The sequence below is a fragment of the Taudactylus pleione genome, unplaced genomic scaffold, assembly GCF_031769625.1.
Source record: "Taudactylus pleione unplaced genomic scaffold, aTauple2 ptg000969l, whole genome shotgun sequence".
Taxonomy (NCBI): domain Eukaryota; kingdom Metazoa; phylum Chordata; class Amphibia; order Anura; family Myobatrachidae; genus Taudactylus; species Taudactylus pleione.
Genome location: NW_028285370.1, coordinates 1,079,747 through 1,094,372, shown reverse-complemented (window position 1 = coordinate 1,094,372; position 14,626 = coordinate 1,079,747). Strand labels below are relative to the sequence as shown.

Genomic DNA, 14,626 nt, shown 5'->3' with positions numbered 1-14,626 from the left:
TATCACATCCACTATGTACAATATCACATTCATTATACACAACAATGAGGACTATCACAATATACAACATTCACTATACACAATAAAAAGGCATATCACAATATACAGTAACACATCCACTATAAACAATATATCACACCCACTATACACTAATGAGGCATATCACAATATATCAAATTCACAATAAAGAGGCCTATCACAATATATACACCCACTCTTACAATAATGAGGCATATCACAATATATGTCATTCACTATTTACAATAATGAGGCCTATCACAATATATTACATCCACTTTACACAATAATGAGGCATATCACAATATATCACATCCACTATACTATACACAATAATGAGGCATATCACAATATACAGTAACACATCCAGTATACACAATAATGAGGCCTGTCACAATATATTGCATACAGTATACACAATAAAGAGGCCTAGCACAATATATTACTTCCACTATACACAATAATGAGGCATATCACAACATACAGTAACACATCCACTATACACAATAAAGAGGCCTATCACAATATAGTACATCCACTATACACAATAATGAGGCATATCACAATATATCACATCCACTATACACAATAATGAGGCATATCACAATATACAGTAACACATCCAGTATACACAATAATGAGGCCTGTCACAATATATTACATACATTATACACAATAAAGAGGCCTATCACAATATATTACATCCACTATACACAATAATGAGGCATATCCCAATATACAGTAACACATCTACTATACACAATAATGAGGCATATCACAGTATCACATCCACTATACACAATAATGATCTCTAGTACATTATATCATATCCACCATACACAATAAGGAAGTACAGTATCGCAATATATCTCATCTACACACAATCGTTTTATTATCACAATACTGAATGAATAACAACTATTTCACCTATGTATCAAAAGGTTTGTTTCATAAATACTGTCATAATTAATGATAATAATAATAATGTAATTACAAGAATGTAACTTCTTTAACCACTGCAGTGCTGGGGTTTTGCTGGTGTGATGACTGATTCATGTCTATAATAATGTCTACAATAACGACATCTTTTCTCCCTCTACAGGTAAAAAAAAAGTGGCTCTGTTTGACAGCCAGGCTCCGATCTGCCCGATATGTCAGGTGCTGCTGCGTCCTGGGGAGTTACAGGAACACATGGAACAGGAACTAGAAAAACTAATGCAAGCCAACGTCAGGTAAGAGGCGCACACTAACCCCGTCAGTGCCAGGCGAGCAGTGGATGGCAGCATGAAATCACTATTTTATTATTGTTGAGGGGCCACACCATGTAGTCTACATGGCTACTAATACATACAATAGATAGGGAGGGTTTATATGAGATTGCATTAATCCAGTAATTAGAGACCTTAGGGGTCTATTTACTAAGCAGTGTTAGGAGACAGAGTGAAAAGTGATAAGAAAGTGATAAGGTGCCAGCCAATCCGCCATGTGCCACGCCATACCGTACCGCTTATAAAATGGGAGTTTCTATGCGGCCACTGGGAAATTACCGCGCAGACGCATGGAACAAAGCCATCTTGTGGGCGTAAACCGACTTCCGTGCTCGCCTAGAGCGTGCAGGCAAAGACTGAACATCTGTTTAAGACAGATCATTTGTACCCAGCTCGGGGTGGGTGTAAGTGGCGACAATCATGATTATGGCTGCAGACGGGAAGCAGTAGGCGTTGCCACCATATAGGTGGAGATGGACGGATGGCTGCGTAGACGGAGGGATACTTTCATTAGCATAAGTAATAAATCTGGCTGCTGCAGACTTACGCTTTGGGTACGACACAGAATCAGGCCCCACACGAGGAAAGGGAACGTCGATGGCGTTTTTGAAAAAGGGAAATAATATTCCACTTTGAATGAAGCACTGTTACCACTAGTAGGAGCAGCCGAGGACGCACTAGGCCAGGACCTATGTGGGACCTAGTTATATGGGGAAAGGTGGCTCAAACTGGGAAGTATTCAAAGTTACAAAAAATGGCAGCTGCTCAATCAATCTAGCAGCAGTAATCAGGTGCATGAAAGGGAGGGGTCATACTAAGTAGAAAAAGGAGGGGGATTTAACCCCCTATTGTTTCCCAGCACACTGAATAGTACTTGCAACAATATATGAAGACTATATGGTCATAGAAATTCAGAGATATTAGTTGCATGCATTTGCAAATACATGGAAAGCTGCTAGGCCTCGTCACGGCTTCTCTGTCACTAGCAATCCCTAACATTAGGAGGTTCACGTCTGGGGCGCAGTGCACCCCGAAAAACGTCAGCCCAGGAACCCCCCGGGCCTCACACGAAAAATGGAAAAAGAGTGATAGTGCAGTGTAAAGTATAGATGTGTAAGATTAATTAATGAGTGTTGGAAAAAGGGGTTAAAATATATGTGAAATATTACATGAAAAAAATACACAAACATAATATGTGATGTAAAAAGTAACTATGTGTATTAAGTGGTGATGCCATGAGGGGGCCCAGCCAGACCAGCGGTATTCAAAGTTGTCACCTTACTTTTGTATTTGAAGCCTTCACCTTGGGGCTTAGTAGCACAAGCAGCAAAACTCGCACCAATCCATCTGAGTAGACGGATAACTTCATTGCAAATAGTGATCGTAGAGCTAAATTTGCGCAGTGTCAGAGCTTGCATCGTGCATCCAGACAGACGACCCAGCACTGGGGATTCCTGTAACCATAAAAGTGGGCAATCTGGCGATCTTATTATTTCATTTATTTGCAAGAAATATGATTGCAGTTTACTGTGACCATCTTCAAAGTCAAGTCATGTTTAGAAACGTATGTAAACATGTTCGAAGCATCATCCTTACAGGTGTTGATCACATGCTGCGCACATGTTAGAAGGGATGGTGCATGACCCGAGTCTCCACCATGGGTAATCGCTGCATTCAGCAGGCAGTGAGTGCAGGAAAGATATCCACCTGAGGACAGGTGAGAGTGAGCCCTAAGGACTATTATAATCTATACTGTACTTGTAGTAATGCAGCAGTTATGGGTTCTGGGTGCTACAAGTACAAAGTAATGTACATAATACACGTCTCCGCCATAGATTATACAGGGACTCGTTCCTACCTGTTATGTTATGTTGCTATATGTTTTCTGTATAACTTGGCATAGGTAGAACTACTTTTCTGCTGAATCTCTATGTCTATGTAAAACGGAGGTTGGGGGTCTGAGTTTATAGAATATAGACCTTTCTTTCATTTCCCCCCTTTGACACCTAATATGAGTGTTTCAGACAGAGTGTTTGTAATTGATGGCGTAATTTGGGTCTCATCCAACCTAATAAAGAGCCACTGCAAATTAGCGCAGCGGTTTAAATGAAGAGAAGCAATTAGCGCCGCCAAAAAGCCATCAAGGAAGTGAGGGGCAGGGAGGGAGCTGTTGGGAAAGGGACAGTAAGGTAGCAGCCCGCAGGGAGGGGGGGAGGTGAGCCTGGGGTTTAATGGGAAACAGGGGAATCTCTAAATCATACACCTGACAAGTTTCCATTGTGATCCCGCTGACAAATGAAAAAGGATGGGGTTACTCCTATAACTAACCGCAGCAGTTAAGGAGGCGAGAGACAGGTTCTCTTTAAGCGGACAGCCTTGCTGCAATCAGCCCTTTAGCAAGCGAAGGGAGAATAAGAAGTCTCTATTAATTATTAAATAACGACCTGGGCAGCGCAATGATAGATAACATCCAATCTATTCCGTGCATTGAGGCAATTCAAACTAATCTGCTGCAAAGGGCAGTTCTCTCAGTCACTCTCGCAGGGCGTCCTCAGCTCGCCCCCCTCTCAAGAGCCCCCTCACCGTGTCACCCGGCATACACCCAGGACTTGTCTGCCACTGCGTGACCATATTACAACGCTGGACACATAGCAGGGATGCAGCTAGCACACTTTAATACATCTCACCTCTACTACATCTTACAGCAAATCTGCTAGAACGTTGACCTGGAAATGATTGCAGAATTAGGGCCATATTCAATTGCCGGCGAAAAGTCACAGAGTTTTCGCATGCCGGAGTTTTCGCCGTCACCGCTAGTTTTGCCTCCGGAAAAGTATCGCGCTCGTCCCCGTGATTCGCCCTATACAATTGCAAAGGACGCGAGAATGCGTCCCGGCAAAACTGAAATCGGCAAAAAGTGGTGTCAGATTTGGGGAAATCACCCTGACATCCCCCAAAAGATGCACTAACATGGGGGATCACCCCTGTATAGCCCTGCTGGAAGTATTTGGGGTGCTTAAATGGTCTCAATTGGTGCTATTTAGCGTCTTTGCACAAGTGGTGAAGAATAGCATTTTGCAGGTTTTTCGGCAAAAATAAGCAGTCCTAGCAAATTTGGGGTACATGAAAATGGGTGCAAGCATGGTCAAAATTTGCTAAAGTGCGTTTTTTAAAAACGTAAAAAACGCACCTTCAGCAAACACCTGCAATAAAAAAACAACTTAGGCATACTTTGGGGACCCCCTGCAGTCGATTTAGCTAGTTTTTAATTTTGTCCCCCAACTTTATTTTTGTTCGCCCCCAAAACGAAAGTACTTTTTGGGGCATTTTATTTTTTAAGTTTTTTTGACGCAGTTTACCTTTGGGGGACTGTCCCAAGGCTGCAGGTATGTTCCTGCAACTTTGCACCCCAAACCCCCAATTCTGCACTTTTTTCCGCCTCCATTCACAGGTAAATGTTTTCCGCTGGTTAAAAGGCGCAGACTTTTTCGCATCGGCGAAAAGTCTTTGCAATTGAATACAGCGGAAAGATTCCGACAGGCGAAATAACGTCATCGGCAAAAACTTTTCGCCGAGAACGGCTTTTCACCGGCAATTGAATATGGCCCTAAGGGTTTGTACACGGGAGGCAATGCTGCTCATCTGTGTCGCCACTAATCGTGACAGATGGACCTGCTCATACACTCTTTCCGGCAAAAGTTTGCTTTGTGTCACCTGAGGCGATCGTGAGCATATAGCAGCGGCTTATTGTAATGCGGTGTTAATAGCAAGGTAAAGTGCCAGATTTTGTCTGTGCATTTAAAAGGCGTTGTCACATATACAGTAAAGCTGGGTACACACTGGAGTGATGGGCATTCATGCAAATGCCCTTGATTGCCCGTACACAGTTGAATGAGTTAATGAACGATGGAACGATCGCTGTCCGTCCTTCATTAACATACCACAGGTCACTAGCGATATTGCTAGGTTTGTTTTGCAGCGCAGGAGCTCACAAGCGCTCGTACACACTGATCGATGTAGGCGATTTGACGTTATGAAACAGCAAATCGGCCTGACATCGCTCCAGTGTGTAGACAGCTTAAGTTAAAATTTGTCCTAATTCATTCGTTCTTTAAATGTAGATATTTTTTTTTCCTATTGAAGTAATGTGAACATTCTCCTAATGTTAAATGCTACTAATGACATTTAGGGGTATTTTTACTAAAAAGTGGAGATGTTGCCCATAGCAACCAATCAGATTATACTGAACATTTATCTAGCACCTTCTAGAAGATAATAGCTAGAATCTGATTGGTTGCTATGGGCAACTACTCCACTTCTAAAAATTTGCACTTTAGTAAACATACCAGAGATGGCCATCGACCATCGATGATTCATAATCGTCAATGTTTTTTGGCCGATGTTGAATGCTTTTACCATTGATGCGGGAGAACTAGATGGTTTCCCTCCATCGATGGCAGAGCATAACCAAATGTTTTTCTTTATAAGGTGCAAGGACACGGAGCATAGCTCCGCCCCCCCAATATCCACAATGCCCCATTCCCAGGTTCTGATAGGCCCATGGGCCAGTCAGCCAAATAACAGGGATGGCCATCGGTTGGAGAAACCATCAATTGCATAGTTGGTTACCATCGATGGCCACTTACTGTATCACCATCGATGGTTACAATCGATGGTAACCACACCGATGGCCATCCGTAAAATATACCCCATAGACAGTTTTACTACCAAATAGTTTAATAGTTTTTTTTATATATATATATATATATATATATTTTTTTTTTTATTATTATTATTTTATTTTTTTATATATATCTTTTTTGTTTAACAGTTCAATCATTTGTTTGCCTTGTAGAGTTTTGTGGTAATAAAGGACAGTGATCCAAACTTGAAAACTAATTCAATACGGCAGCTCCCCTTTCCCTAATTTAACATAAATGGGGAAGATGAACTGTACCTCTATGCCACACACAGGAGACAGCTTCTGACAGCCAGCGTGAGGAGCGGGGGCAGGGGGAGTGAAGGACGCTGGGTACGCAGCATGCAAATTTAATTTCAGAATCAGGGACTTTCTCTCCAAAGAGGCTTGTCGCCTCTGAGCCCTTCTCCTTGTTACATATGTAGCAGCCTCATTGAACCTGACATGTCAAATTCAGGCCATTTGTGCAAAATCTCCCTTTAATAATACCGTTTCATTTCCCTCAAATGAGACTTGAATGCATGTAAAATGGGAAAGGATATTTAAACTCTAACATTAGGCAGATGTGTTTGCCAGGGGCCGAGTGAATATATGAGATTCTGAAGTGCTTAACACATTGTAACTGCTCTCTCTTAGAACATGTCACCAGTTGTATTATTTTCCTTCCAGCCTTTTACTTTAAGCCAAAAATGTAAATTGAAAAAAAAAAAAGGAGAAATGTACAGGATGAGTCTGTGACTCTTCTCGTGCTGCAAAGAATTCAGATTTCACACATTGCATTTCTTCTTTGTAGCGTATATATATACTAAGGGCCTAACTCAGAGATAGACGCTATAATGCCACCGCAAAAATTTGTACTCAGCGGCTGTGCAAAATTATGTAAATGTGACCGAGGCCGGGATTTGCATTGAGGCGCCCACCGGCGGCTTCGGAAATCCAAGGGGCTGTCAATCACTTTGCAAATAAATCCTCGCTGCCAGCATTATCGGTAATGAAACTTGACGCATGTGTAGTGTAACTCGGATGCACTGCACAGATCACCGATAATAGTCAATAGCATAAAACAAAAAACATCGGCATTCAGCCCGTCTCTGCATGAGGCCCTGTCTTCCTAAAAAAAAATGTTACATTTTTTTAATTTTTTGAATTGATAGATTTTTTCGGCTAAATTATTGGAGCGCTAAGAACTATTGCAGAGTATTGAACCTATTTACTTGAGCTGCATCTCGCTCCTCTGCTGACGAAAGTAACAGAGGGCCTGGTTCAGAGAATAACGCTATGAAATAGACGCCTCCTATCGGCTTCTGTGATCCGCTACTGCGCCCGGTAAAGCAGCATCGGATCGCTTGCGTGACTATCGGACATCTGAGTAACCCTGAGGTTGACTAAGGATGTCCGGTGTAATCATACAGCAGAGGCCAGGAAATCTGCGTCGTAAGAACGCAGCCATCAATCGTTGCTCGGCTTAGGGGGCACTGCGACCGTCGTTGCAGTACAGATCCTGTGCATGCCCAGATTGCAGAACATAGGAGTTGTACGTAAATCATTGTGTACAGTTCTATAATGAGCCCATGAAGATTTGTTGCTCAGATGCAGAGTTGGGAGAATAATGACTGTAAATGAAATGTGCATGCAAAAATGTAGCATCTGTGCCCATATGAAGAACTCAAGGTGTGTCCCAGCCAGTAGCAGTATCATACGCGTCTGTTTTACGCCAGGTACACGTCACAGACACTTTTGTGCCACTTGCATCCAAGTTGCAAACCATTTATTTTATGGGCAAAAAACACATTCGCTGTTAGACATCAATCCAGCTACAAAGGCCTCTGCAATACAGCAGGAACAAGTCACCATCTTGCCTGCGCTATAGAGAAATATTAGGTTAAACACACTTGCAAAAGCATAATCTATGCCCGAGCAATGTGGGTCTCTGCATAGGTACATATGTGTGTCTTCAATTTCAGGTCTTGCGCATTGCAAACTCACCTTACGCCAACTATGGTAGTGGTCACCCTGCATCAGCCCCACAGTTATCAACAACATTCAGCTCCACATTTAGGATAAAAACTACATGTAAGAATATTTTGCAGAAACACCGAACCTGAGCTGCTAAACGGAATGATTTATAATCTATAAGTGATAAATGAGTATAGAACACTAATTTACGGTTTTGATTATTTTCTATTTTTTACTGCCTGTCCTTATAGAGATCTCTCTTCCCATCACCCACAATTTCTCATTAATAAAAGTGCATGGGACACAGAAATATAGTGGCAAGTTTCTGCTAAGTATGAGAGCCCAATTACCTGGCCACAATAGTCATTTATGTTGAGGCCCCCATACATTAGAGATGGATTGCAGCAATCGTGCAATTTGCAATCGATTGTGTATAAAAATCTTTCCCTTTTTCAATCGATTGCAGATTGCAGAATTGCCACAATCGATTGAAAAACGGAAAGATTTTTAAACACAATCGATTGCAAATTGCACGATTGCTGCAATCCATCTCTGATGTATGGGGGCCTTTAAACAAGGAAGACAGGAGGGTCACCTGGTCTGGATCACCATAATTGGGACATCTGCGGGTATTGTGATTGCAGTAGTTTAGTAAATTTAACCAGTGTTCTTATGACAGAAGCTTTTCAATTCACTAGAGAAAAGAGGCACCATTGAGGTATGAGGCACTTAGTCTAGTTCTAAAGCTCTGAATTGATTTATGTTCAGCCAACAACATGGCTGCCTCTGCTGTGGGTAGATAATAAGGGGTATATTTACTAAAGTGAGAGTTTTTAAAAGTGGAGATGTTGTCCATAGCAACCAGTCAGATTGTACTTAACATTTAATTAACACGACGGGGCGTGGCTACGGCGGCGAGGGAGTAAGATACAGGTTCGGAGAGCTCCCCTGCCTATTATCCTCGGCAACGATCCTGACCCCACTGTCCCGGTGTCCGCAGGTCCCCCTGGACCTTTAAGTATTACTGTTACCTGCAGCCGCGCTCCGGTCCGGTTTCTGATCGCCGCCGCTGCCGGGAGCGGCGTAATTGCGTGCCAGCTGTGCTGCGAGACTGTGCGCCTGCGTCAGGGCTCTGGCCGGGGTTACAGTCTTCATTCAGTTCTCCTGTCAGCTCACTGTGACCAGGCTGACAACGGGGAGATAGGTGGGGATCCCGGGGACTCTTTAAAACGACCTGCCTGTATTTGCCCATGACCCTCTGTCTCATCTCCCGTTTGGTGGGCGTGGCTTGACAGACCCGGCGGCCATCTTTTCATCTTCCTCCACTCCTCCTTGCCTGCATTCAGTGTGACTCCTGCTGGGCTCCTGACGTGACTGAGCTATTTAAGTGTTGTCATTATGGGGAAATCTGGGCAAGCTGCTTCTGCAGCAGCTAAGCTTGAAAAATATTCACGCACTTCTACCTCTCAGGCTCCACAGCCTCCATCACAAAGTGAAACCTCTACTCCAGATGCTGCAGATAATCCGCAGGGAACAACCTCTACCGCCCCACATGTGGTCACTTTACAGCAGGTGCTAGAGGCGATAGCAGGTAGTGAGAAGCGTCTTTCGGATAAAATCGAAAAGGTACAATGCGATTTGTCCCTGCTGTGGCAAGATGTGCAGCGGCTCAGGGAGCTTGTTGGTGAGGCGGAAACTCGTATATACACCTTGGAAGATTTGCATGGTCCCGTGAAAGACACTGTGTCTTCAATGAGTCAACAAATTTCCACTATACAAAATAAATTGCTGGACATGGAGGGCCATCTGCGCCGGAATAATGTCCGGTTCGTTGGGATACCGGAGGGGGAGGAGGGCTCCTCTCTGGAATTATACCTAGAAACATGGTTAATTGAATCCGATGGCAAGGACTCATTTTCCTTACAATTTGCCGGGGAAAGGACCCACTCGCCCCCTTCCACCTGGTGCTACACCTCGTATCTTTATAGCAAAATTCTTACATTATAAAGATCGGGATGCAGTGCTACGTCTGGGATGCTTTAAAGGCCCCTTGGTCAGAGATAGCGTGAAGATCTCTGCTCTTCCAGACTTTGCTATGGAGGTTCAAAAGAATAGGACCCAAATCTTGCCTATTAAACATAGACTTCGAGACTTAAATATATCGTATGCTATGCTTTTTCCATCCAAACTCAGGGGTCGTGGCAGATGGGGAATCAAAACATTTAACTAACACCTCTGGAAGATAATAGCTAGAATCTGATTGGTTGCTATGGGCAACATCTCCACTTCTGAAAACTCTTACTTTAGTAAATGCACCCCTAGGTGTCCATTAAAGTTACCAGCATTTGGTAGGTCTGCAGTGATAGGTTTTGTTATTTTACTAAACTCAGCTCTGCTCTAAGTAACATATTATGAAAACCTGGCATGCATCTGACCTCACCTGCTCTTCAGCCTGTATGTATTGCTGGTAAATATCTTCTTGCACACATTATACACTCTTAACCCACAAAGCTTACACTGTAATTCTGTTCAGAGCATAAAGTAATTGGTTGCAGTAACAGACAAAAGATGAGCATCTTAGACTTAAGAGCGCCCTGACAACCCTCCTCCATAGCACTCTATCTCCAGCTTATGGATTCCTCAACTCTTGCTCTCTAATGCTACGGAGCCGCTGCTTGTGGTGATTAGAACCATAGAAAGACTATTTTGGATCATTTGTTTAACGTCTAAATCTTCTGCCCTCATTTCCCTGACTCCAGGGATGGCCATTTATCCCCCCCCCTCTCCCTCGTGCCTCCATTCTTCAGCCGCCAAACTGTGATCGGAAAGTGCTGCCTCAGATTTCTGGCTGGGTTCCTGCTCAGCCTCCACAATCTCGTGAGTGGCAGAGGAAGCACCTGACGAGAGAGCACTTGGCTCTACACCTCCACAGGCCATGAATCTCCGTGTCCCAGCACGAGCAGGAAGTGAGCCGCTGCTCTCATGCTGGGTCAGAGCCTTTTACATCAGGAGCTTAAATATCCTGGATACTCAGATCTGAGCAGCGCTGGCATTGCAGGGATTAACACGCTGCTTGTGTCCTGATCGGTAAAGAGTGAATTAAATTGCCCTCTCCATCTAAGGTTACAGGGCCTGATTCAGAGTTGTACGCCAATGCCGCTGCTGCGTATGTGAACGCAGAGGATACTGCGAAAATAGGCTAATGTCGCAGGCGCCGGGATTTGTATTGAGATGCCCACAGACGTCGTCGCAAATCCGCATTCGCAGATCCTTCAATAATCAGCCTCCCGAGTGACATTAATGGTCGCACAGAATGGCCGCCTGAACTGAGACGCCGGAGCCATGTTTTGTGTGTACAAAATCGCAGACGCAGGCAGCAGCAAACCCCGAAAACGGTCACGACATGCCTGTATTTTTGTTGGCACAGCTCTTTACTTCCCCCAAACGTCTCTTAACTTTGCGAATAAAGAGTTGCTGCTGGCGACTATGGTAATGGATTTTGACGCGTGTGTAGACGGCATATTATCGCTCAACTGCGAAAACATCGGCGTAGCGTAAAACTCTGAATCATAGAACTTATCTGAGTGGCACTTAATGCAAACGCAGTTGTGGAGGCCCGCTGCGACCGTCACGGTATTGAGAACGGAATGCCAATGTGACCATACGCGCGTTCATAGTCATACGCAACTATGCGATCGCACTTCTCTTCCGTATGAAAGAGTAGCTGTCACCATTATCGTCATTACTTGCACCTACCCCATGCTTCAATGCATACGCACAACGTGCGCTTAGGGGAACTTAGCGGGAGGTTAGAGTTAGGCTAGGGGGAGGGAGGGTTAGGGTTAGGCACCCCCCGGGAGACTTAGGTTTAGGCAGCGGGGAAGGGGGGGTCAGAGGTTAGACACTGGGGGGGGGTTAGGCTTAGGCACTTAGAGGGGGGATTAGGATTAGTCACTGGGGGGGGGGGTTAGGTTTAGGCACCCTTAAGCGTTAGGGGGGGAGGTTAGGTTAGTTTATACTTACCTTAGTGCAGTCGGGATTTTCACCCATGTCGGGCTGCCGCTGTCGGGATTTGAACCATGCGGCCAGCGGTAAATCATACCGAACCCCTTTAACCACTTCCCTGGACCTGCTCCATTCTCTGCTTTCTAGCTTCATATTGATCGTTACGCACCCTGGGCCTGATTCAATGATGGGCGCAATGCAGATGTTTATGCATTTTAAAGATTATCGGGTGTCTGTGGGTGCATCTGGGTCGCCCTGCGCATGCATCACGTGTCATTATAGATGTCGCTCGCAGTAAGGATTTATTCGCAAAGTGATTGGCAGACAGGCAAAAGGAAATGGCGCCTCAAACCCAGGTGCGTCCCGACGTTTCGGGGCATGTCTCTGTCTGCGACTGCAATCCCGTACGCAGTTAAAATGTCTCCGGCGTCTCAGCTATGGCGGCCATTTTGCTTGACCCTAGGGGTACTTGGAAGTCCAATAATCGACTGGTCTGCGGCCGAGCTGCGTCTTTTGTACACAGTTGTTTGGATTTGTGAAGCCGCCGATGGACGTCTCAATACTAATCCCGGCGGTTGCAACATGTGAATACTTTCGCACAGACGCTGCGTACAAAATTGGGATTAGCGTCCATCACTGAATCGGGCCCTGTGAGCTGAGTTGGGGTCCGCATCCGTCAGTTCAGCAGCAGTAGTACATTAATATATGGGACTGCTTCTGAGTTGGGACCACAGCAAACAAATGCAAGTAACTTTGCACTTGGGTAAAACCACGTGGCTCTGCAGCTGGGGCCGATATACTGTAAAATATTCAGAGAGATTTATGTTTGAGATCTAATTTGCAGTGTATAAATAAAGCTGTCCAGCACTTGTGGGCTGCATGCAAAAGCAGTCAGTATTTACCCTGCATGGAGAAAAAAAAGTACTGTAAGTACAATCAGGTTAATTGAACACATAGCCTGATTTTATATAGGGGCTGCTCCCCTCGGTTTTGAGCCTGGGGCATGGTCAGGTCTTGCAACCCTGGTAACAGCTCTGAAATGATAATTTCCGAGTTTTATTTCCCTTGCACTTATTATACACAGGAACCAGATCTATGGGAGCTGCCACTATCCCCGTCTAGGCAAGTCATCATTTAGTCATATGCTGGAGCAACCCCAATCACTTAGAAAAGTTGGTTCGGGAAAAAAAGAAATTTTTCTTAAAATACGAAATAGTGCACTGGAAGCTGATGTTTCATACGCTACATATGTTTAACTATAGTGCATTCCATCTTCGTTTCCTTTTTTAATGCACTCATATCTATTTTATATACACGTCCAGGTATTGAGATTTTGAGAAACCTAAATGCCAAAAATACTGCAGATATTCCAAATGTATAATATATATTTTCTATATCTAGAGTATGATTTGCAGTACTGTAATGTAATATAGCATAGTCTGAGATTCATGTGCTAAGTGTTAGTAACTGTTGTGTTTGATCTAGTACTCAGTGGCACCATCTAGTGGAAACAGTTATGGATACAGAATATCCAGTGGCAGGTTCAGTGTGTAACCCTTTGTCTGCCTGTGAGGAAGTAACATTTCCTAAGAAATATATATAATTAAGTGTGTGCCATGTACAGACATGTTGAATTATTTATTATTTTGGATACACATATGTTTAATTCTGCATATTGGGGATCTCTTTCTTCCAACAGCTGAGAGAAGAAACAGGGGAGCCAGGATGCCATGAGTCTGCAGCAGGGGCATGCAGTCTGGGTAGGCAGGGGAAACAGAGTCTCCCCTGTCATACTCCTGAGATTTGATATAAAAAATGATTATAATAATCTAAAGACGATATTTATAACTTCTATGTTTATTGTAATAATTTTTATAGTAAACACTCACCAGCTTTGTGGAGCTCCCTGGGAATGCAAGTAAATGAGAGATGAGGCAGCAACAGCTCTGCCTCGTTTCTGTATAGTCAGACACTGCTTGCAGACCTGGGGGCGGGGCCACATGACGGGCAGTAAGCTGTACAGAAAGAGAGCTAATAGTTGCATGCCTCTGATTATGGGGGCGTGCCTTGAGCACTGATGGACACCTTGGATGTGTCATGTGACCAGGAAGTGCACTGCAGATTAGAGATTGGAGCTCAGTCAGCAGCAGCAAGAGAAGACACTGTGATGCAGGTAGGAGAATCAATGGACACTGAAGCTTAGTGTAGTGAGGGGACAGTTACAGTGAGTAGGGGGTGAGACAGGCTCCCAGCATTCAGACCCATCTCCATATGTGCCTCCCCAGCCATTGACCTCACTGCACGTCACTGGACTGCAGTGGATTATGTAGGCTGTAACTCTTATTACAAAGAATCACATTTATCTGGGCTGTGTGTACCTGAGATGCAGCCAAGGTTAATGCCTTGATTGACAACATAGACATTATGATAGGTTAATTTAATTGACTTTTTTTTTTATTCTTTACCAACTAGTAAAATGATTGATGAGGTGTTGTTGGATATAAAGACATTTTGACATATCCTGACATTAACATTATGGGTCTGCGACTGAGGTGGGAGTAAAGCAAAAAATGAACACGTAACTGTGTACCTGGATAAACCATGATGCAAAGCAAGGGTGCAATTACTTTTTTGTGCATGCAGGGCAAATACTGGCTGCTTTTGCAGGTAGCCCACCAAT

General features: G+C 44.0%; 1 protein-coding gene across 6 annotated transcripts in view; it reads left to right on the top strand.

Annotated features, from left to right (window-relative positions):
* RNF220 (ring finger protein 220) overlaps positions 1-14,626 on the top strand; it is a 251,955-nt gene that overhangs the window by 152,687 nt on the left and 84,642 nt on the right. For all 6 annotated transcript variants that reach the window (XM_088460647.1, XM_088460649.1, XM_088460646.1 and 3 more), the window contains exon 3: positions 1,121-1,250. In XM_088460647.1, coding sequence (XP_088316773.1) covers positions 1,121-1,250 — 130 coding nt within the window. The remainder of the gene's footprint in view (positions 1-1,120; positions 1,251-14,626) is intronic.